The following is a 24,733-nucleotide window of genomic DNA, read 5'->3' as shown; positions in this document are numbered from 1 at the left end:
TCGGCTTGGGTCATGATATCAGGGTCCTGGGATTTAGTCCTGAACCAGGCTCCCTGCTCAATGGGGGGCCTCCTTCTCCCTCTGCCGGGTACACCCCCTGCTTGTGCTCTTTTATTCTCTCTGACAAATAAATAAATAAAATCTTTTTTAAAAAAGTTTAAAAAGCACAAATGGGGAGGAGGAGGCATGTGTTTATAACACTGCAGTTTTTAAAGCACAGGAGGTTGCTGGATGAAACCATTGACTGCTCTCCTCACAAGTCACGTGGGTGTGAGGAGCAAGGGCACATCCACACGTGTGCTCTAATTCATCATTTCACAAAACTGGCTCCCAAGTAGTCATTTGTGTGCTGACTATCAGGGCAGCTTCCTGAATTAACTATAGGACAGACCTTCTCAAGATGTATTGGGCACAGATACAATCCAAGCAGCTTGACTAACATGGGAATTCCCAAGCATCAACCCCAGAGGGGCTGCTCTACTTGGCCAGTGGTGAAGCCCGGGAATCTGCATTTTATCAAGCCCTTCCCATTGATTCTGACACCAGTGCTCTGAGAAACCCACTTAGAGAAGTACCCCCTGGGAACATACAGTTAAGAAAAAAAAATGGGTTCTTCAGAGGTCTACTATTTTTTTTTTAATTTTTAATGTTTTAAAAACCTGTTTGTGTAAGTCATCTCTACACCCAACATGAGCTCGAAGTCATGACCCCAAGATCAAGAGTCGCATGCTCTTCTGGCTGAGCCAGCCGGGCGCCCCAGCCACTGTTTGTTTAGATCACATGTTCAAAGCATTAACAACAGTCTGGCACTTAATAGGAAGATGCAAACGTGGTATGAAATACGGCGTGTCTTTGTTAATAATGGCAATCACAGCTTAGTTGACTGGGGCATACGAACGCATTAAATCTCGGGACACCTGGGTGGCTCAGTGGGTTAAGCGTCTGCCTTCAGCTCAGGTCATGATCGCAGGGTCCTGGGATGGAGTCCCACATCAGGCTCCTTGCTCATCGGGGAGCCTGCTTTCCTCTGCTTCACCTGCATGTGCTCACTCTCTCTCTCTGACAAGTAAATAAATGAAATCTTAAAAAAAAAAAAGAAAAACCCACATTAAATCTCAAGTACTTGCTTTTGGTGTTGGCAAGGTCCTTTCTCTTCTTCAGCTTTATGTTTGTAGATAGAGAGATGCCAACAGCCTAGCAGAACTTTCTCCATGGTCCCCTTCTTTGGCTCAGCGGCACATTAATCCTCTGCTCCACCTTAGCTACCTTACTGCAGACGTTTGCTTTGGCAATGACACATGTGGGGCTCGAGAGGAAAGATGCTTATGTGATGATACAATCTACTTTTTTTCCCCTTCTGGTTTTACCGAGCTATAATTGATATACAATATTGTGTGTGTTTAAGGTGCACAGCATAACAACTTGATACCTTATGAAGTAAAAACTATAACTTTACCTTATTAATACATTTTTTGTAAAAAAAATTATAATTTTTTCTGCTCAGGGCAAAGAGAAGGTTCCATCTTCCAGATTCTGGGCCTTGATTGCATGACAGTTACAAAAACACATACAGGTACTGAACACATGTTTATGTGAGTGCACGTCACATGTGCACACATACATGGAATGTTGGGTCCACTGGTAATTTTCAGATGGGAATCCATAGTCAATAGCTCCGAGAAAAAGAGCATGCCTCTCTGGAGGATGGAGTCTTCAGTGAATTGTCTCTTGTAACCTTAAGTGGGAGAGGTTTTTTTTGTTTGTTTGTGGACTTATTCCAGAGGGGAAGGATGGAACCCTGGACAAGAACAACTCATAGAGAAAGGTCACATTTTTGTCACTCTGTGCTGACTCATCACACATTGAGATCGTCTCATAAATGCCCTTCCTGACAAAAATGGAAAGGACACTAAGTGGAAAAAATGAAATCACCCTCAAGACAAAGGTTCCAAGAAGGACAGATTTCTCAACCTTGAAAATGTGGTTGTTTTTCCCCCATGTATGGCACCGCTACGGATGAGAGGATGGACTGACACGGTAGAGCGTGTCCCATTGCCCAGAGGGCTGTCATGTGATGTAGGCAGGCTAAGCATTGCTATTTCTGTGTTTTGGGCCTGGTGGGAAGATGGAGGCCCTGCAGGTAGAGGGCAAGGCTGGCCTTGTGGCCCCTCAGGGCTCACCAGCTGTCCCAGGGCTACTGCCCAGCCAGCCCGGTGGGTCTCTGCTGCCTTTTAAGAACCTCTCTTTATTTCTGCTTTCCTTTGTTTTTTTTTTTTTCCCCTGGAACTTGTTCTTGAAAAATAAAATCCAGGGCTAACATTTCCCTCCTAAAATGACACCTTTTTTTTTTTTTTTAATTTAAAGATTTTTTATTTATTTTTTTATTTGACAGAGAGAGATCACAAGTAGGCAGAGAGGCAGGCAGAGAGAGAGAGAGAGAGAGAGGAGGAAGCAGGCTCCCTGCTGAGCAGAGAGCCCGATGCGGGACTCGATCCCAGGACCCTGAGATCATGACCTGAGCCGAAGGCAGCGGCTTAACCCACTGAGCCACTCAGGCGCCCGACACCTTTTTTTTTTTTTTAAAGATTTTATTTTTAAGTGATCCTTGTACCCATTGCTGGGCTCAAGCTCACAATCCCGAGATCAAGAGCTCCACCTGCTGAGCCAGCCCGGCGCCGCCAACATGACGTGACTCTTCTTACTGTCACTTGATATCTATATATGATTTGTATCATTCATTATCAAACCTTTTATATAAGTTTCTTTGGCATGCCTCTTGGAAATTTCTATCTAAAAAATTGTTTTCCTTTTAAAACAGATTTATTTCTTTCTATCAGATTAGGAGATTTATGCACTTGTTTTCCAGAAAGTTTAGAGCTCAGTGATTTGATTTTCATGTTCAGCGATGGCTTTTCTATTAACCTAAATTAGTTTCTACCCCTTTTATGAGGTTTCAAATTGTGTATTTCGGCTTTATTTTATATGCACCTTTTATCATGAGCCAGAGCTGCTTGGAAATAGGTAGGGTGTGTGTATACATTTTGAATAAACACTTTCTGCCCTGAGTTTAATTTGCTATAAAATAAAAACACCAAACACCTTATATAAAGCTGCAGTATTATTAAATGGAATTGGGTGGGTCACATAATACATGTTGTTTTGTTTTGTTTTGTTATTACAAATACTGTAAAAGCAAATCTTGTAGCAGAAGAAATCTAGGGTATGAAACAACACTGTAAAGATGACCCGGCTTCATGAGAAAGGGTGTGAACAGCAGAGAGTGAGTTCCAGTCCCGGTGGACAGGTTGTGCCTGCAGAGATCTGAGTGCCTGACTTTGTCCTCACATTTTAAGTGAATGACATTATGCCTGGGCCTGGAGGTAAATCTTCCTCAGAAGCCAGATATTTCTTCTCCTGGATGTTCCTGCTCGGGTCCCCACCTGTCATGCTCCTGCCCCCATGTCCATGAACTCCAGTTTGCATCCTGTCTTGCCACATGAAACACCCCTTATGGACTCCCTCTGGGCCTCCCGGCTGTCACATTCCAGCAACATCTTGAAGACTTACTTACCTGTGCAGGTTCCGTCCAGCTTCGACAGGTGCAGCTGACAGGATCGTGTCTCATGCTGTGTGCCCCTCAACTCCTGCTCAGGGGCTCTTGGAGGATGCCCAGGCATGGAATTCTGGGAGGAGGCATTGGGGGTACATACATGTGCAACCTGGAAAGTGGGGGGAGGTTAATCCAGGGGATGGTCAGTAAAAGGAAGTGGACAGATAAGGGTGTGTGTCCATTGTTTGAGTACAGTGGAGCCCAAGGGAGAGAATGATCCCTTTTGGGGGTGCTTCAGGGATAAGAGGGTTTAAGAAGAAACTCCATACAGGAAACATCTGAGAGAAATCCCAAGAGAAGTAGGCAGTGTCAGGGGCAGGTAGGTAAGGCATGGGTGGGGGCTGGGGACAGAGGTGGCAGAGGATCAAGCACATATGGCAAGAGCATGCTATTAGTTGAGTTGGCCAGGACCATGGGGAAGGCAGGGGGCAGGGGGACGAGTTGCTGTGATGGGCAGACAAGGCCATGGCGGCATGGCCCCAGGAGTTCCCATGATCTTCTGTGCACAGGTGACTTTGCTGTCCCTTGCCTACTAGTGAGTCCACCCCTGCTGCAGCAGTCACCTGCCTGGGTCCCCTGCCATGTTGAGATCTGTCTCCAGCTTGTCCATGCCACTTGTGCTCGTCATCGGTTGTCTCCTTTTTTATGAACTAAAACCTTCCTAGTTGCTGGGGAGTGAGTACGGTTGTGAGTATGGCTTGGCTTTTTCCCATGACTCACTCATACTGGACCTTCAGAGCTCCTCAGGTCTCTGTTCTTAATGCATTTCCAAGTGGAAGAATGGGAGGACAAGCATGACTCTAAAAGATCTTGGGCTCTCAATGGCATAGTTGGATCATAAAGTGTTTGTTTCTTGATTGTCATTAAGAATTGATCTATATTTTTGGCTCTTTTTAGTTCTTTTATTTTTATTTAAATTCAGTTAACATATAATGTATTATTGGTTTCAGAGGTGGAGGTCAGAGATTCATCAGTTGTATAGAACACCCAGCACTCATTACATCACGTGCCTCTTTAGTGTCCATCACCCCATTACCCCAGCCTCCCAACCCCTCCCCTCAAACAACCCTCAGTTTCCTTCCTATGATTAAGAGTCTCTTAGAGTTTGTCTCCCTCTCTGATTTCATCTTGTTTTATTTTTTCCTCTCTTCCCCTATGATCCTCTGTTTTGTTTCTTAAATTCCACACATCAGCGAGATCATGTAACTGTCTTTGAGTTATCCTCTAGTTCCACCCACGTCATTGGAAATGGCAAAGATTTCTTTTTTTTTTTTTGGATGGCTGAGTAGTATATGACCTTATGTTTAAATTCAGAATGGACCAGGTTCATTCAGATATATTTATGTTCAGGTACGTAGATCTGATATATAACATATATATAATATAGTTGTTATCTTGGTTTTGTTTTTGCTTTTATTTTTAATCTGTTATAGGAGGCAGGCAGGCAGATTGCTGGGAGCCTCGGCCTTGGCCAGAGCATCTCTGCCTGACTCCCCCTTTCCAAATAAAGACCAGTTTCCACATCTGCTGTCTTGATGACTGGGGGAGATGAGAAGTATAAAAGGATCTTGTTTCAAGGAACTCTTTGGATGCAGTAGAATGTGATGAAATGTCTCTATAAAAGACACATTTTACAAGCAGAATATAAATATTCAGAGTCTGGGCCTTGGAGCCCACAGCTTTCCTTTGGGAGGGCAAGTCAACAACAGCGAGCCTGCTCCGTCAGCTTTTCCCTCCCTCCCTTACAGGTTCCTTGTCTTGCTCACAGCCCTGCCTGGCTTGTTATTTATTATGAGACATGTCTCCTGTTTGCCATGGAAAATTGTTCCACTGAGCTTCCTGTAGGGATATTTTGGGACTAAGAACCTTGGCTTCCTCTTTTTTTTCCCCCTACCTTGCGTAACAGCTCTGATTCTCAAATCTTTGGAATTTTCTGTCTCCCCTGCTGTCCATTAATCTGTAAGATAGCAAGTCTCATTCAGCACCCTGTTTGAAGCTTATGGGACCAATCTGTACCTACAGTACAAAGTTATTTACCTCTGTGATATTTTTTTCTTCTAGATTTATTACAGACTTTTACTGTAGATATAAAACATCCAGTGTTTGGGGAGCAAGAGTATTCTGTTTACTCACTCGTGTTTTATCATCACAAAATGCAGAAAATGTCTTGTATAAGTTCAGTTTGCATAAAGTTTCAGAGCTAGAGCCTGCCTGATATGCCTCCTCAAAGCTTGCTTTGACCTGTTTTCCATTAAACGGGGATATGATTTTGACTCCCCCCCCTTTCATAAAGCAGTGCCATGATCGATAAAGGATGAATGATCAAATTTGGAAAATCAGCGCATTTAGATGCAAGTATCTGGTGAACCGTAAACCACTGACACTCCCTCTTACCCACTAACCATTGTTGCATGACTGATTTGCCGGGAGTTCCTGCATATTAGTAATCAGGTAGCAGTGACCTATGGGAAATAAGCACTAACACCACCCATTAGAGGTGTGAAATTCAGTGAGCTGTTTTGGGCCTGGGCTTCAACTTTCATACCTGGAAATGTGGAGGGTGACCTAGTTCAATGCCTAAGCACCCTTCTAGATCTTTCTTGAGAGTGGGGGTGTCGAGTTCAGGATAGTCTTCTCTCTATGGCCACTAGATGTTGATGTTTCTGGGAGCCCTCGCGCTCCTTCCTGCTGGTCTTCCTGGCTTCGTCCTCTCTGGGAGCATCTGAATCCTGCTGATGGGAAGACTCCATGCTTTGGTTTCATGTTTATAATATTTAAGAGCTGGTGACTCGGGCATTGCCACTCAGACGAGAATTTCAAGAGACACCCAAACAACCCCCTAGTTTTTTCCTGATGTCTGTTTGGAACCTGACTGGGAACCATTGTGTGTGCCGTGGAATTGGAATTTATAATGATTTTTCCAACATCGATGAACCAAGACAGGAAGAATTATTATGGATGATTTATATGCTTTAGGTGCAGACATCTTTAAAAATGAAATAGTCACAGGCTTACCCTCTGTTCAGCGTCTGCCTGAGACTCCTGCATAGCTTTGCCTGTGCTGGGTCACTCCGAATAATGGGCGCCCTGTGTTGCGGGGCAGCCTGGCGAAGGGAGACGTGGAGGAGGATGTGAAGAAGCCCACAAAGAGTAATCACTTCAAGGAGAGCACGACAGATCCCTCCTACGCTACTTCCATCGTGGGAAAGTTCGAGGTTCCCATCACATCCTATCCCAGCAGCCCTGGTGTGGTAGACCACTGGTTCCTTTCGCCAGGAAAGGAGGAAAATCATTCAAGGGAATTTAAAGAGAACATCAAATCCATTTGCAATAATCTTGGAGAGGTAGGTGTCAAGTTTGGCAAAATAAGTTCCATTCAATTTTTAAGTTGTTGAGTAGGAGGGGCTTCTGAGAAGTAACTGCCAAGTGCAAGTGTCGATGGTAAGGGTGTTGGAAATATCAGCACACCCAGCCATAACGTTCCAGTTTAGTGTTGGGGGAAATTGTACGATAGCGAGAGAAACCTAGTCCTGATCAGTCACGCAATTATGGCATTAACTTCTTGTGGTAATATGTTCTCTGACATTAAAAAAAAAAAAAGTAGATTTATCCAGGTAATCTTTCAGAAGGTGGTTATTATAACTACCATTTTACACCTATAATTCAAAATTTTTATGAACAACCTAATACAAGTTGCTATGATTCAAAATTTACATGCCAAGAAAGCAAATGTTGTGCCCTGTCTTACTTTACATAGCATTTGAGGTTCAGATCAGCAACCCTATGATTTTCCCTTTTGCCCAGTAACAAAGATGGCATCAATAATCTCAAAAATTACTTTCCAACTCTACGTATTCTTGAATATTCTAACAACAAGTCAAGTAGGCTTGGTGGAAATTCATTTCAGTGGACTAAAGAGGTTAGTCTGTCTACTCCCACAGACCCAGAAAAAGCAGTTGTGCTGTATTAAATGAACAACCTTGGCAATGTCATATCTTATTATGGAAAGCAGTTTGGGATGAAAGGAGTGATAAAGATCACATGCTAACATTAGTGGTTTGAACAATTTAGGGAGCATATTAACAATAGGTTTTACTAATGTGAGAGGCCAACAGTGCTCTCAGTGAAAAGCCCTCTCAAGACCCTGTAACTAGTGTTTGCACGGGAAAGATGGGATAGAGGGAGCTCCTCCACATTTCATGGATGCTAAAACAGTCGAACAGAGGAACTGAGTCACTTTTTACCAAATGAGTAAATAAAACAAGTTAAACATGGAAACGATGAAGGAATAGAAGGTGAGCCTGAACAGCTTCACTGCAGTGTCTGTGGTATACCTACCTGAAAGTACTTTGGGATCCATTTGGAGATGCTTTGGGGGTTCCAGAAAGGGGCAGATAAGGAAAGCTTAAGCATCTGACTAACCCAGTAGATTGACGTTTGGACTTTCAAAGTAGTAACAGAATAAAGTAGTAACAGAAGAACAGAATAAAAGAATAACCTTAGAGCTGTTACTCCTTATCCATACAAGAGGTATGTCGAATTAAATCTGCCTCCTACACCCTCCCATAGCGCTCAGCTCTCGGGCCGAGAGGGCACTCTTCATTTCTTGCTTAGCGCTGTGTCTCCCCCTCTAGAATTTCAGCTCTGTGGGTGTGGTGGTGCTGTCTGATGGTTCGTTGTTGGGCCCTAAGTGCCTAGCTCAGTAGCCAGCACGTAGGAGGAAAATACACATCCGTGTTGTGAATGGAAAGGAGAGTCTGTTTTAGCACTCGTCTTCTGAATCGTGCATTCCCAGTACTCTAAGAACCGTTGCCTATTTCCATGTGCTCTGGTGACTTTGTTTTGGGAGAGGACCCCAGTCAAGAATAAGCAAGTTGCCCTGTGTTTCTTTTTTTTTTTTTTTTAATAATGCTGAGAAAAGGATGTTTTATTATCTTCACTTGACCATAAATTATAATGATTATTTATAAAAGTTATATAAATGCAACTTGATTATCTTTAAAGTCTCAAAGAGCCAAATATAAATAAAGCACAGAAAATTAAATGAATTTTAAAAAGTTCTGACATAATTTTTCCACACATTATATGTAATCACTGGAAGAATCATTGCAATAATTACCCAAAGTAATACTAAAGACAACAAAAGAGATGTTTGGTCATAAACATAAATTCAAATGTACAGTATACCTACAATAATAGATCAAAGTGTATCTGCAATTTCTAGCAGTAATAAACATGTTAATTGGCAATACTGTATTCTTCAATGAAATAAGCAAGCAGATAAAGGATAAAATGTTAGATAGTTTTATCAACCAGGCCATCTTTCAGGACAGTTTTTCAGGGTAATGTTCTACACATGGAACTGAGCTGTTTGTCATTATTCTAGAGCCAGTACTTTATTTGCACAGTCTGCACATCAAAATATAACAAATAATTATACATCAGGGTTGGTAGGAATACCAAGTATTATTTCACAACCGCCACTACGTGTTTCTTCTTTTCTGACACAATTGCCACAGATCCAGGCTTGCTATGTTTGAGAGGATTCACCTTTTGTTGGCGAGCTTCCTTCATGATCTGCTCTTCCTGGATCTGGCTGTAGATAGATTTTGGTAGATGCCAGTGATGAGCAATGCGTTTTATATGTGGATGATGCTGAAATTTCTCCTTCAACTTCTGATTATAATCTTTGGCTGCTTTTTCTTGTGATGTAAGCACACCCAATTTTTCAGAAGCATTAGCTTTCCACAGACGAATGTTCATTTCATTAGATCCACACATAATATATTTGCTGTCAGAAGTCCATTTTACACAGATAACATGTTGCATTCTCTTTGTGTGATAGACTTCCCTGTTTCTACTTTTGTCCACAGGAAAGATATGAACAGATTTATCAAAACTAGCAGACACAAACTCTTTCCCAGTGGGAGAATAATCCACATCAAGCACCGCAGATACGTGATCCATATGTACCATTACAGGAGTGTCCAGCACACGCATATCAAACGTATACAAGTTGTAATCTTCATTTGCTGCAGTAAAAATGAAAGCTTCCATAGGGTTCCAACAAATTGTATTTGTTCTCATATCTAAGATGACCTTTTTCAGAGGAGTAGCTTGCCTCATATCATATAGTACTATATTCCTGTCAGAAGCACAACTTCCCAAGAGAAATGTCTCAATTGGGTTAAATTTAACACTACTTGTACTGTCGAATCCCCAGGTCATTGAACAGATAAGCCTTGTTCTTTGTTCATCCCAAATGTCTACTTGCTGTCCACATGTGGCAAAACCCTCTTCTTTCCAGTGATGATCAATTCCTGTATACACTGTCTTTCCTAATATTGTATGTAATGGTTCTTCCTCTTCTCTGTGGCCCGGCCCATCCATTTTCCATTGCTTCACAGTTTTGTCATCGCCAACAGTAAAAAAAGAAGTCCCACAAAAGCGAGTACATATTCCTCGTACAAAACCTTCATGGGCTTGTATTGTACGGATTCATTTCCGTTTAGTCAAGTTCCAAATTCTAACCTCTCCATCGCATGCCCCAGAAAGGACAGTAGCCAGGCTCTTTGGATGCTTTGCCAAGCAACTGACTCCATCTCGGTGACCATCCAGAGAAGCAAGGAATGGTTTTGCAAATACCCGTTCCAGTTTGGTAGCATTGGAAGCTCTTACATATTCTCGTGGGACCTCAAAAGAATGTAAGGTAGGATCATAGTTTCTTGGAACTCTTTGTAAGTCCAGTTTGGTTTCGGGGACATAGGTGTCAGGGTTCCGGCTCAGCATCTTCACCTTCATTTTGGCTGCTAGTTGCCCCCGAGCCCCTCAAGCCTCTCCTCCGCGTTTGGATTACCACCGCCTTCTCAGACACATGCTACTTCCGCTTCTTCAATACTACTTCCTGTCATGCGCCCTGTGTTTCTGATAAGATCTGAACCACTCAGGTCACCAGTCTCACTGTGCTCCTTAGATTTTCCCAAGATAAAAGGGGAGCCGTCTTCCTTATCCACCAGGCTTCCCGGGGAAGGGGAAATGGAACTTCTTAGACTCGCCCCCTCTCTGGCCTTTGGCACCTGCCATCCGCCTGCAGCTGCTGGTCTTCTTGAGGCCGTCCTCAGCTTTCTCTCTCAGCCGGTGACGGGGTGTCTTCACTTCACTTCCGGGGAGTGGCCTTCTCTCATTCTCCAGAGGAGAGGCCCTCAGCAAAACCTAAGACGGCATCCGCGTCAGACCAGGTTGCTCTGAGGCATTCTGCAGGAATGTCTAAATGTCGAAAGCACTGAAAATTCTGGTTCAGGGCAGAGAATTGGATGTATTGGGACATAAACTCTTTTTCTTTGTCCTCTTGGTCTACCCCATTCCTACCGCCTTCTCCCCAGCCTTCAACCAGAGATGTAGAGTCCTGAGATGGAGAGCCGTAGCCTTTTGGATTCTCCACGCCACATGTGTCCTTACTTTCTCTTCTCCGCATGCAATGACCCTACACCAAGGCTGCCCTTGGGGTAGGAGAGAAGGTTCACAGCCCGCCCCCACAGCCCCAGCCTCGGGGTCCGGGAGGACTGAAAGGAAGTCAGACTGAGGTTTACTACACCAGATCCCCGTCCTCCGTTTTCCTGTGATCTCAGCGCCTGGGGTGACGGCCACACCCCACCTTGCTGTATCTTCGTTCTGCGGATGCTGTGGCAAAGGGCTGTAGAATGCAAGAAGGAACGTTCATGGTCAGATTCAGACTTGGCGAGCCGCTACCAACAGAGCAAAATGAGCGCCTCTAGGCTTCATCTTGGAAGAACTCCCATTTCCCCACACTCATGGCCTCCCCGCCTCAGGCCACATCAGAGGGTTGGATCTTTATATTTGTTTCTCTTTGCATACTCATAATGCCTCATATTGAGTTTTTGCTGACCGTGAAACAAAACCCAGAAAGCTGACTTTGGATGACATCTTTTAATCATAAGGGGAATGTAGAATTCCAGTGTAGAAGGCCGTCCATAACCCACTACCTGGTATTATTGTGTGGGTATCAGATTAGAATAACACATGGTAACAGCAAACTCACTGTGCTGCTCAGACTGCTTAAACCTTTTAAACCCTATGGGCTCATTTAATCCTCACCACAATATTTTGAGTAGGTAATTCTAATATCTCCATTTCACAATTAAGGAAACCAAGGCAAAATAGAAGGGCATTAAACTTCCTAGGGAGGGTGGCTTTTGTTCTATATAGGACAGAAAAATAGTTCACACGTTGAAGCTTTGTCTTTGTGTTATGAAGGCCACTTACTGTTAAAATAATAATTAATAACCTGATTAGAGATTCTTTTTCTTTTTAAGATTTTAATTTATTTATTTGACAGACAGAAATCACAAGTGAGCAGAGAGGCAGGCAGAGAGAGAGAGGAGAAAGCAGGGCTCCCTGCCGAGCAGAAAGCCCGATGCAGGGCTCGATCCCAGGACCCCGGGATCATGACCCGAGCCGAAGGCAGAGGTTTTAACCCACTGAGCCACCCAGGCACCCCGAGATTCTTTTTCAAAAAAAGATTTTATTTATTTACCTGAGAGAGCAAGCAAGAGAGGAGGAATGGGAAGGGGCCAGAAGAGGGAGAAGAAGACTCCCTGCTGAGCAGGGACCCCCCCCACCCCCCAATCCCAGAGCCCTGGGATCATTACCTGAGCCAAAGGCTGACGCTTAACTGACTGAGCCACCCGGGGCGCCCCCTGATCAGAGATTATAACAAATATCAGTAGCTTTCTTGGTTTGAAAACCTAGGTTTGGAAAATGCCTACATAATTATGAAATTAAAATAATTTATTAATTGCTTATCTTGATAAAACCATGCCAAATTAGTAAAGAATAGCTAATTATTTGGGGAATGATCTAATTATTTTTTAAAGATTTTATTTATTTATTTGACAGGCAGAGATCACAAGTAGGCAAAGAGGCCGGCAGACAGAGAGGGGGAAGCAGGCTCCCTGCTGAGAGAGATGCAGGGCTCGATCCCAGGACCCCGAGATCATGACCTGAGCCGAAAGCAGAGGCTTTAACCCATTGAGCCACCCAGGCGCCCCTCTAATTATTTTTCTAATGATTTATGTGGAGGCAGTTTTTAAGATATGAGGCAGTAAAATTTATTTTTTAAGATATGAGGCAGTAAAATTTATTTTTAACAAAGTTTCTAGAATATATTCAACACCATATACATTACTTTTGAAAACTTCACTAGCAATGCCACTGTCGTTTATACAGACCCGTGAGCTCCTCAGGACAAGGACTATGGTCTATTTAGTGTTATACTGTCACACTACCCAGCACAGTGCTTAGAACATGGTGAACATTAAGGAAACTGTCTTTGATCCATACAGAAAACCATTCTTATTATGAACACGACGGCTGTACCTTGCACTGTACTTTTGATTGCTGTTCTTACTTATCACACTTGAATCCTAATAACTGTTGGCCGTCTTCAAAGATGTTATTCACCTTCAGAATAATAGGTAACAATTTGGCTCCACTAAGTTACTTAAACTAATGCTTCACTTTCTGAGGGTCATTCCCAAAGGAGAAAGAAAGAAAGTATTTCTGGGAATCTATTATATACCAAGCACAGGTACTTTCCTTTCTGTCATCTTATTTAATTTCTTATCAGTTTTGTGACGTAAGGATAATTATGGCTTTTTTTTATAATTGAAGAAGCTACGGTTCAGAGGGATTAAGTAACCCACCCATAGTCACACAGCTAGTCAGTATGTTTTAGAACTACGATTTAACTTAGGTATCTTTGGCTCAAAAGCCTACTTCACTGCTATTGTTGTCTTAAAGGGAAGGTCCAGGGATGTTATGAGCAATAAACATCACTGGAGAGAGACAGAACCCACCAATCGGAATGCTGGGAAGGAGAGCACATTCATTTCCACGTGTAAATGCTAATCCGTTTGGTTACATCTGAGACCATTTTAACTGTGGCTCTTGGCAAGTTATTGCTTAATGCTGGTGCTATTCTTAGAGCTGTCAGAACTTTTAGCCCCGTGCCTACTTCTTGTGGTCCCAGAGTTCTGTTTACTGAGCACCACCCAAATGGTTGTGGGTCTGGGTGAGGTCGCCATCTTTTGAGAGGAGGCTGGAGGGCGGGGGTGGGGTTGATCAGGACGGGGACAACTTAGGGTGGTAGGTGAACATGATGGAATTTTCACTCTCATGGGCTGGCCTTCACCTGGACAGGGAGGATAGGAGTCCCAATCTGCAGCACACGGAGGGGCCCTGCCTTTCCTCCTCCTCTGCTTCCCAGGGCCCACATTCCTGGTCAGGCCACTTCATCTTTCTGGAGGACCTCCTCCCCTTTCTTACTTGCAAAACAGAGCATATTGGATCAGGTGACTGAAGAGCTTCAATCCAGTTCTAGGTTTCCACGTCTTTACCAATCTGCGACTTGCATGTCTGGGCAGAGCGCAGTAACGGGATCCATTCAGAACCAGTCCGGTAACCTGTGCGGGACGGGAGGGCGTGTGTGCGCGTGTGTGAGCATGTGTGCATGTGCACCCATTCGCATGTGTCATTGCTGTCTGCTATCCATTTCAGAGTCCCTCAGTAGGATTAAGTGAGGGAAGAATCAGAATTTCTACATTTTCTACACTTTCAGGGGCGCCTGGGTGGCTCAGTGGGCTAAAGCCTCTGCCTTTGGCTCAGGTCATGATCCCAGGGTCCTGGGATCGAGCCCCGCATCGGGCTCTCTGCTCAGCAGGGAGGCTGCTTCCTCCTCTCTCTCTCTGCCTGCCTCTCAGCCTACTTGTAATCTCTGCCTGTCAAATAAATAAATAAAATATTTAAAAAAAAAAAAAGAATTTCTACACTTTCATTTTGGGTAGATTTTACTCTGGAAGCTGTTGCAGACAGTGCTCTAGTTGTTGCTGTTCTTACTACGGTTCTGGTCCTGCCAGGTGACAGTGTGCGGCCTTCCCACTTAGCCCAGCCACTGTGCCCTTCTGGCCCAGAGCTCGGGCCCTCGCAGGCAACGAGGACACACCTCCCACCCCTGCCTCGAGCTTCCTGCCAGCAGCCTGGAACGAATAGGCCTTGCTTGGAAGTCCAGTCAATAGGCTGTGTGTGCCTCTCTAGAGGAGCCAAACCTTTCTCGGTGGGAGATGATTGTCTTTAGAAACCACAGTCCCCTCACCAGAAGTTTCCCATATTGTCTAAGTCTCGGGAGCTGAAGACCACCTTTGGCTTCTGCCACCTCACTTTTAGGGCAGGGAAAACCCCCACTCCTGCATGTGGCTGCTCCTGAGAGGCCTGGGCCATGCTTGTCTTCATGGCTGCTGATGGGACTAACACTCCAGACAGCTGAGGCTAGCTGAACCCCTCACACCACAGGTCTGTGGTGTAATAGCAGATCATGACACTTCCACACTCCGTGCCACTGGCCTGGTGTTCCACGCAGAATAAAGTTCAAACACCAGGCCAGGACCTCTCAGAGCCTGCCTGCTCTGGCCCTTCACTCCTGTTTCCCCTTTCCCTCCCCTCCTCCTGTGTTGGCCCCTCTGTTCCGGAAGTCTTCCTCCACATACCATATGGCCCCCATGGCCTCTGGGGGAAGCCTCCTGGTCTTGGCCTTCCCTGCTCCCTTCAGTTCTCTGCTCAATGGGATCCCTCAGGCAGGTCTTTCCCAGCCACCTTACCTAAGAAAGCAGCCGCTATCCCTGTCAGTTCTCTGACTATCTGATGCTTCCTCACTGCGCTTCTCCAGAGCCTGATGTCTGGCCCAGTAGAGGATATACTCCACGTGGTGAGGACTTTGTGTTATTCTCGTCTGTATTCTCATTGCCAAACCACCATCTGGCATGGAGAGCACACTCAATAAATATTCATAGGACAGATGAGTGAATTATTGTAATTTTTGATCCATGCCCAAGTTATAAGGCCCTCCAGCCAACCACCATCCACTTCTCTTGACCCTAAGCTGATCTGGGCTCCCTCTCCCCTGGCCCAAGGGTCCCAGCTGACTATCACTCAAACATTTCTGCCCTGCCCTCTGGAATTCTTATTGCAGGAAAACACACTCCCCTCCATCATCACTAAATGTTCCTCCACCTCCTTGCCTGAGCTGAACCCTGGCTGTCACTCAAGAACGAGCTTCCCTGAAGCTCACTCGAGTAGGATGGCTCCTTCTCCCATATCCACTCTGCCTTAGGATCAGGAAGAAGAGTTGTACCCTATCTTTGCAGCACCCAGATTCAGAAATTCAAGACTGGACTTGGCCAGCAGTCATGGAACCTCAGCCTGGGAAGAGACAGACCAAACCAAGAAGAGGCCTGGGGTTGCCATTTTCAAGATTCTGCTAAAGCAGCCTCCATTCATTTTATAAACCTAGTGCTCAGTGGATTTCTCCCATGTCATCCTGAAGATAGGATTTCAAGGCTCCCCTGGAACCCGATGGAATTGGTTGTACGTCTTTCTGTCCCCTCCCAATCGGTTATACAGACTCCCTAGTCAGAACATCTAAGTCTTACACTTTCCTCCTTCCTGGGCAGGATTTAACTCTGTTGTGACTTTCATGAGTAAATACCAGAACCGAGGCAGCAAATACTTAGAAATCCCACCAATCCTAGATCTCTGACTCTGGCTTCATGCTTTAAATATTTTATTTTATTTTATTTTTGAGTTATCAATACTGTTTGTAAATTGAGCAGGATTAAGTTGAATAAAAATTTATTCATTAAACTTCAGAGCATCAAAATAAGTGGCTCAATAAAAAATAAGTTATAAAGAAATACCTACCCAATATTAAGCCTAAATCTGTGTGGGTCAAAAACATAAGTAGATGGAGGAAGTTCACATAAGTAAATTCACAGCTGAATTGAAATTAGCAGCATGGGAGGCAACCTCTTCTTTCACCAACTACCTCCTGTTTCTTTTCTCAGGGAAATAATTTGGGGATAGAAAAAGCTGCTGATTTGATCAAATACAGCTTTTGCTTCAACAATTATACTTGCCAGCAACAACTATTCTGTCTTTGATCATTTATTTTGTTTTTCCTGTCATATTACCAATGCAATTATTTTTTCTACTATTTGGTCATAATCCATTACCAGATGGCACTGGCTATTGCAAAAGGGAGAATGTTGGGAATGGGCAGGATGGAGGGGCTGCTTCCGAAAAGGACTTCAAATCTCAAGGGCCAAAGGAATGTTCCAAATTGGGGTTCACTCTAGGACATCATTCCTCTCTGCTTGAGATTTGGCAGGGCAGGGTAGAGGTCATTCTGGTAAGACTAGGCAGAGGTGACATTTGAGGGAGACTTTCCAGGTCCAGTACATAATTTAGGTTGGACATTGTCCCAGATACTGACTGCTTATACAGGGACAGAACTCAGGAACAGGGGCAGATTGCTGACAAAATTGATCCTAGTGTTGGAGTAAATAGACCAGTTAGACTAAATGTTGCAAGTTTCAGAAAACCCAACCAAACTGGGTCACACAGTGGAGGATGGGTAATGGAAATGTTGCAAGGTAATCAGACTTTATATATAGCTTGATTAGGGCCATAGCATTCCTCTGGGACTCTCCTGGCCCACTCTGGTCTCCTTATACTGACTTCTTCAGGATGGTGAACAGCTACAGTAGCTCTAGGCATCCCAATGAAAGAAAGAGAGAAAAGGATGTCCTTTCCTAGAAGTCCGCAGTATATGACTTATCTGGTCTGCTTCATTAGTGTTTTGTCATGTGTCCACCTTTAGCTAGTGGAATCTTACGATTAGCCTAGGCTTGAGCCTTGGGACTATATGCTTATTGCAATGGTAAATTTCATATGTCATCTTCACTGGGCTATAGGGTGTTCACAGATATTTGTTCAAACATTATTCTGGGTGCATTTGTGAGTTTTTCTAAATGGGATTAATATTTCAGTTGTAGATAGAGCAAAGCAGATTGTCCTTCTTAAGGTGGGTGGGCCTCAACCCATCAGTTGAAGGCCTAAGCAGAACAAAAAGACAGAGCCTCTCCAATGTAGGAGAGAATTCCTGCCTAATAGCCTTTGGATTGGGACATCAGCCTTTTTTTCTATCTTTGAACTCAAACTGAAACACTGGCCCTTCCTGGGGCTCAAACTTGCCAGTTTTTTACCTAGAACGGCATCCTTGCCTCTCTTGGTTCTCAGGCCTTTGGACTCAGACTGCAACTCATCCATCAGCTCTTCTGGGTCTCCACCTTGCCAAATCAGGGGCCAAAGGAATGGCCCTGCAGATCTTGGGACTTGCCAGCCTCTGTAGTCACACAAGCCTATCCTTTACATATTTTCTTTATATTTATATCTCTGTATGCACTATTGGTTCTGTTTCTCTGTGAACCTTGACCAATACACTTATGGTTCAGAGAAGGACTTTCATATAGTCATGAGAACTAGAGGTGCTGAGAAAACAGATGTTTTGGGCATCAGTTGGTTACCCAAATGCCTTGGGTAGCTCAGTTGGTTAGGCACCTGCCTTCCGCTCAGGTCGTGATCCCAGGGTCTTGGGACTGAACTCCACATGGGGCCTCCTGCTTGACACGGTGTCTGCTTCTCTCTCTTTCCCTCTGACCTCCACTGTTCATTCTCTCTCTCTCAAATAACAAAAGTCTTAAAAAAAATGAAAATTTAAAAATTATTAAAAGAAAGAAAGAAATCTGATGCCTTAGCTGTCATAAGCTGATTGAACAGGGCAGCATTGTTTCTTTATAGAAGGGAGGTCTATGTCCCAGGAGACTCAGAGGAGCCTAGAACTCATTCTAGACATATTGGAATAGAGAGCTGCAAGACCAAAGAGCAGGAAGCCACACACGGGGGGAGGGGGGAAGGGCCTGGCACAGAAGTTAGTTGGAGCTCAGCCTGCTATGGTGAACTTCAGTGGCCGGAACTCAAGTGGAATAAGAATGATGCCACCACCATCATTGGTGCAAGGCGTGCAAGTGAGACTCCACCAGCATGGACATGTTCAGTCTTCCTAGGAAACCTGTAAAGTGGGTCTGATTATCCCTAATATACAGATGAAGGGGCAAAGGATTAGGAATCAGGCACCTTCTCCTTGCTTCTCTGAGGCAAACTCAGGAAAACAGGCCCTCACAGATGTGAACCTTGGTCCAATTCAGCCCTCTGCGATCTAGAACTTGCTCTTGTCATCACTGCCCTGCGAATTTAGACAGAGCAACCTGGCATGGGTCAGGTCAGATCTCCTATTCATCACTGGTATTTTTGCTGCTAAAACTTTTTGTGGCTTCCGTATGTCATAGCATCTAGTGAGGAGGAGGCTCTTGGCATTGTCACCCACTTTGCTATCTTTCTGGAAGCCCATAAGCGCTGTCTTTCTGTTGGCAAAATTCTTAACACTGCAAGACTTTAAAGATTTTTGGAGTAAGGGAATTCTCTCTACATACACTTTATGACAGCTGGAAGACATGAAGATACTTTATGACTAGCTACATTAGTAGCTGGAAGACATGAAGAAATCAGGATCTGGTACCTGTGTGGCTCAATGGGTTAAGCCTCTGCCTTCAGCTCAGGACACGATCTCCGGGTTCTGGGATCGAGCCCCACATTGGGCTCTGTGCTTGGCAGGGAGCCTGCTTCCCCCTCTCTTTCTGCCTGCCTCTTAGCTTACTTGTGATCTCTCTCTCTCTCTCTCTGTTAAATAAATAAATAAATTCTTTAAAAAAAAATCAGGATCTGCAGCTGGTGACAGCAGGCTATTGCTGGTTTTGTTGGCATAAATATGGGACATGTGCTTGGTATATTAATAATTCAGTTCATATGCCCTTTCCCCAATTTGCATAGAAAATAGAAGCGCACATTTCCAATCAAGGATATTAAGTAAGAATGAACTAGAGAAACGACAAAATCGAACACACAAGGATGTAAGTGACTGTCGCTGGGTAACTTTTCTTAGAAATGGCTTATAACTCACCCCAGAAAAACAAAACAAAAATATCTTGAGTTGCGGGTGCAAATTTATTTTTCTTAAAGCCCCCAAATCATTGCCAAAACCATTGTCTCTATTTAAGTGCCCATTTGCCGAACCATTTTAAATTGAAACAGTCTCTAGAATCTTTGTGCCTGAATAAACTCAATGGAGCCTTTGCTGAAAGATAAATGAGAAACCAAGCATACGTCTGAACTGGGCACACGGATGATTAATGTTCACGTTGAAGCCTAGGCAGGTTGACCACACAGTGTGTGCTCATGCGCAGGGCAAACATCAGCCACTCTGTTATATAAAGCCTTCTGGCACATCCCTCCCCTTCCCTGTAGAGACGAACTTCATAACAGGGTTGGTGTGGACTTGGCTGCCTCCCCTCTGTGCCTCCCACTCATGCCCCATTCAGCCCACTGAGTTCTGGCTTGCATTCATGGTTTGGGTGAAGCTATGTTCTGGAACGTCGTCAAAGACTAGAGACTCTTTTCTTTCCCAGTCTCTGTACCCCTCTGTGCCTGTGATACTCTTGGCCGCTCCCCTGCTCCCCTGGCCTCACTACTCTCCTTGTTCTTCCCCAAGCCTCCTAGTCAGCATCCCCTGTTGGCTCCTTTTCTTCTGCCTCCTCCATGAAGTGTTGGCCAAGATGTCACCCTCAGCAGTTGTGTTAGAAAGCAAACCTAACGCACAAGTGACTCCTCCATTCATACATCCAAACCAGACCATCTCCTGGATTCTAGATTTGACTTTCTCTTTAGCATTTCAAATTGAACCTGCCCAACACTGATGCCATTAGTTCTTATCTCCTTAAGTTTAGAGGTTGATTTAAGGATCATTGATATTTTGAGGACATCAGGTTTTTCCTTGCCGAGACAATCATAGGAACTTTGTGGTCATTTTTCTAGATCACGTATGGTTGTGAAGTTTCACTGTGAAGGAAGAGTGTATGTTGATGCTCGAAGGGTAGAAGTGGAGTGGACCGTAGGGGATGTTTGGTAGGATTCTGGCTGCCCTGTACTTTTCACCTTTGCTATTTTGTAAAATTTCCAGATTTGTGAATCCTACGACTCCAAGAGAAACTCAAGAGCTCACTTGGCCATATCAAGTTAAGGTACAGACCGGTGACTTTCATCTATCAGTCCTATTCCAACTACAAGTAAGAAATCTGGAACAGGAAGTTCCACATGGAATTTATCCTTGCTGTGACAGTTGAGGCATATAGTTCTTGGGGGTGGCGGCATAGAGTCTGTCCCACCTATAAGTGACATTTGTCCTGATGACAGTGGTAGTTACAGCTACAGTGGTGTAAATAGTGGCATTTGGGGTGCAGTGACATCTCTGGCCCAGTCTTCCAAGCAGCCCTGTATTGTGGCATGATTTGGGGTCTCTTCCTGGATGCTTAGCCTTGGGCCTACTTCTCGAGCCCACATCATATCCTTTAAATAAACTCCTCTCCTGACAATTTCTGTCGCTTATAACAAGAACCTTGGCTATTACATCAGGGAGCTGTGAGAAGGAAAATAGTCTTGAGTGAAAATTCCATCCATGGTCACCAGGACTATGCAGGTGGGCGGTGAACTGAACACGCCTGGGGTCCCAGTCGTGTAGACTGAGATGTGAGTGGAAACTCTTAGAGATGTACAACTTCTCATGTCCCAGTAACCTTGGCTACCGCCTAAATGCTACTCCATCTCTACTCTGATATGATTGAACATTGTACTTTATATTTAGCACTTTTTAAAAAAGATTTTATTTATTTATTTGACAGATCACAAACAGGCAGAGAGGCAGGCAGAGAGAGAGGGGGAAGCAGGCTTCCCGCTGAGCAGAGAGCCCAATGCCGAGCTTGATCCCAGGACCCTGAGATCATGGCCTGAGCCGAAGGCGGTGACTTAACCTACTGAGACGCCCAGGCGCCCCCTTTAGCGTTTCAAAAAAAAGTTGTGTTAAAATACACATAGCATTGAATTTTCCTATCTTAGCTTTTTGAAGTGTCTAGTTTAGTAATGTTAGGTATATCCACATTGTCATACAACCATCACCACCATCCATCTTCAGAATTTTTTCATCTTCCCAACCTGAGTCTCTGCCCCCAGTAAACACTAAGCCCTCAGTCCCCCTTCCTGATCCCCTGGCGACCACCCTTCTACCCTCTGCCTCTGTGAATTTGCCTACTCTGGACATCCCATATTAGGGGAAGTCATACAATGTTTGTCTTTTTGTGACTAGATTGTTTCATAAAGCATAATGTCCTCGTGGTGCATCCATGTGTGGTGCATGTCCAAATGTCCTTCCTTTTTGAGGCCAAGTAACATTCCGTTGTGTGGAAGGACCACATTTTGTCTATGCATTTATCCACCTGTAAACATCTGGGTCACTTACATCTTTTAGCTATTGTGAATAACGCAGGTGTGATCATGATTGCATATACTTGGGGCACTTTTGGTACTAAAAATGGTGACCATCCCTTATATCACGCTTAGTATGTATCGGGCATTATTCTAACATATATGAGTCCCTTTAAACCTTGTGACAAATCTGAGTGGGAAGCTATCATGATCCGTACTTTACCAATAAGGACACAAAGGTTTACAAAACCCTCACAGGAAGGGCGCCTGGGTGGCTCAGTGGGTTAAGCCTCTGCCTTTGGCTCAGGTCATGATCCCAGGGTCCTGGGATCGATCCCCACGTTGGGCTCTCTGCTCAGCGGGGAGGCTACCCCCCCACCCCGCCTGCCTCTCTGCCTACTTGTGATCTCTATCTGTCAAATAAATAAATAAAATCTTAAAAAAAAAACCAAAACAAAACACCCTCACAGGAGTTAGAGAACGTACTCCAGTGATACTTGAATCCTGGTGGTGGAGCTGGGATTCAAATGCGCGAGTCTGGCTCTGGAGTGTAGACCTTCCTCTGTGCTGCCTTTGAATTCACTGTCTTGGGACCTCTGTCACTTTCTCGGAGGACTACAGCGACTTTGCTCAGTGTGCTCTTCCTGCTGCCATGTGTGGTGTCCTGACCTTTGACGGCTGGTTCCTGCTTGCCATTTACAGCCCAATTTAAATGTCTTTTTTCAGAAACACCTTAAAAAAAAAAAAAAAAGAAGAAGATCTTATGTATTTATTTGAGAGAGAGAATGAGAATGAGTCGGGGTTGGGGGCAGGGCAGAGGGAGAAGCAGGCTCCCCACTGAACTGGGAGTCTAACCCAACTCGGGACTCGATCCAGGGTCTCTGGGATCATGACCTGAGCTGAAGGCAGACGCTTAACCAACTGAGCCACCTAGGTGCCCCAGAAAGACCTTTTTTGACTCCCCAGTTTAGTTTCTCTTTACCACAGTATCTCTTCCAAATCCATACAAAGCCCCTATTACTCTCTAACTTCTGAGTATTCATTGACTTTTTGTTCACCACCAGTCTCCCATTAAAATGTAAGCTCTGCGAAAGCGGAGGCCCGTGCTAACTTTCTGCTGTCAGATCCCCAGTGCTTTGCACTCTGGTTAGCAAATTGTAGGGGCTTGATAAAGAGTTGTTGGCCGTAACAGTGAATGAATGCATAAAGGAATAAGCCTGGCCAACTTAGAATTTTACATTAAAAAAATTAAAAATAAAGCAGATGTTAACATAGGGAAATTCTCTCCATTGAGCCAAGGGTTTACATAAACCCAAGAGCTAAGCAGAGTGGCTAAAATATTCTCTTATTTCTAATGACCACGCACTATTCTGATTACGTTCTGCTGTGTTTGCTGATTAGATTAGCTATAATGCTGGCATTGTTTCTACTTTATGGAATTGGAAAGGTTATGACAAAGTTGCTTATCCAGCTTCATGAAAGTTAAGTATTTAGTTCCAAGAAACTTGAAGATTGTCTGTAATTTCAGCTGAAGTTAAAACGAGTGAAAGTTTTTCATCTTGCCCTCCAAATCAGGAGTGCAAAAGATACCTGGACAGGAAGCTCTGGTCACTCTGCTGCCAGTCACAGGGTTATCTGTGTTTTAGAGACACTCCTGGATGGAAGGGAAAGAGAAGTCTTCAGAAGCATCTGCCTCTTTTCTGTTGCTCTTTATTGATAAACTCCTGGGGAAGAGATACGCCCATAGAAGAATAAATTTCTGGGGCGCCTGGGTGGCTCAGTTGGTTAAGCAGCCAACTTTTTGTTTTTCCTTGGGTCATGAGCTCATGGGTTGTGGGATCGAGCCCCGCATCTGGCTATGTGCTCAGCAGGGAGTCAGCTTGAAGATTCTCTTCCTCTGCTTTTCCCCCATTGTGCGCTCTCTTTTTCAAATAAATAAATCTTTGGGAAAAAAAAAGAAAAAAGAAAAAATTCTGTAGCAGAATTAGGAACAAAAATGGTCTAGAATAGAAAAAAAAAAAAAAGGAAATCATGTGGCAGAAACATTTGATTTTCTGTAAGGCCTTCTGTTCCTATCAGTATCTTTAGAATGTGCTGCCCAAACTAAGCTGACCATTTCCTTTTTCTCATATAAACATGTTTTTCCACCTATTAAGTAGAAACAGAAATATAGCATTTTATGTGTTTTAGCCATTTAAGAACAGCTGTAAATACAGTATGTGACCAAACCAGCTATGTGGCATGCCAGCTAACTCAGAGAAGTTGAAAATTAGGGTCCTGGTGTATTAGGAATTAGGATTTTATTTTTGTAACTCAGGGCCAGGTATCCAGTTTGGAGATAGTCAATTGAAATCTGTTTTATATCACTTCTAGAATCAAATTATTCTACTCAGTGTGCTAAAGAACTGGTGAAGAACATGGCGGCTGTCCATTTGCCTGCTTCATGGACAAGGAGTACATTCCACTGGGAAATCATGTATTCAGTTTCCCTCATTAAAGTTGAGTGAATTCCAGTGTCCATACTGATTATAAGCTTTGCAGACTGAACTCCTTCTGGGATAAGAGTGATTCATCTTCATGTGACAAGTTATAGCCTTGTGTCGGGTGAGGGCTCCATCACTGAGTGATAGATGCAAAACTGAGTTGATCAGAGGTAAAGCATGTTGGCCACGGGGCAAGGACTCAGGAACACAGATGTTCCAAGGGCTAGAACAATTTACTGGTTTTTGTTATTGTTTTGTTTCCTCATTCTTGTTTTGGTATCATTTGTGCAAAAAAATGAAGCAAAGCTCTTTGGTAGTGGGGAAAAATGACTATGCACAAACCAGCAGAATGGGAGAC

At 44.1% G+C, this 24,733-nt stretch overlaps 2 protein-coding genes across 6 annotated transcripts in view; one reads left to right on the top strand and one right to left on the bottom strand.

Annotated features, from left to right (window-relative positions):
* Nucleotides 1–24,733, top strand: part of SPATA13 (spermatogenesis associated 13) — a 334,233-nt gene that overhangs the window by 67,681 nt on the left and 241,819 nt on the right. The window lies entirely within an intron of this gene.
* LOC101680154 (DDB1- and CUL4-associated factor 13-like) lies at nt 8,889–10,856 on the bottom strand. Its single transcript, XM_045072414.1, is given in 1 exon segment — nt 8,889–10,856. A coding segment is annotated over 1 exon segment (1,335 nt). The 5' UTR covers nt 10,412–10,856; the 3' UTR covers nt 8,889–9,076.

Source organism: Mustela putorius, unplaced genomic scaffold, assembly GCF_011764305.1.
Source record: "Mustela putorius furo isolate JIRA1106 unplaced genomic scaffold, ASM1176430v1.1 tig00004035_pilon_pilon_pilon, whole genome shotgun sequence".
Classification (NCBI taxonomy): Eukaryota; Metazoa; Chordata; class Mammalia; order Carnivora; family Mustelidae; genus Mustela; species Mustela putorius.
The sequence above is the reverse complement of the archived record's forward strand: the minus strand, read 5'-3'. Positions and strand labels throughout refer to the sequence as shown.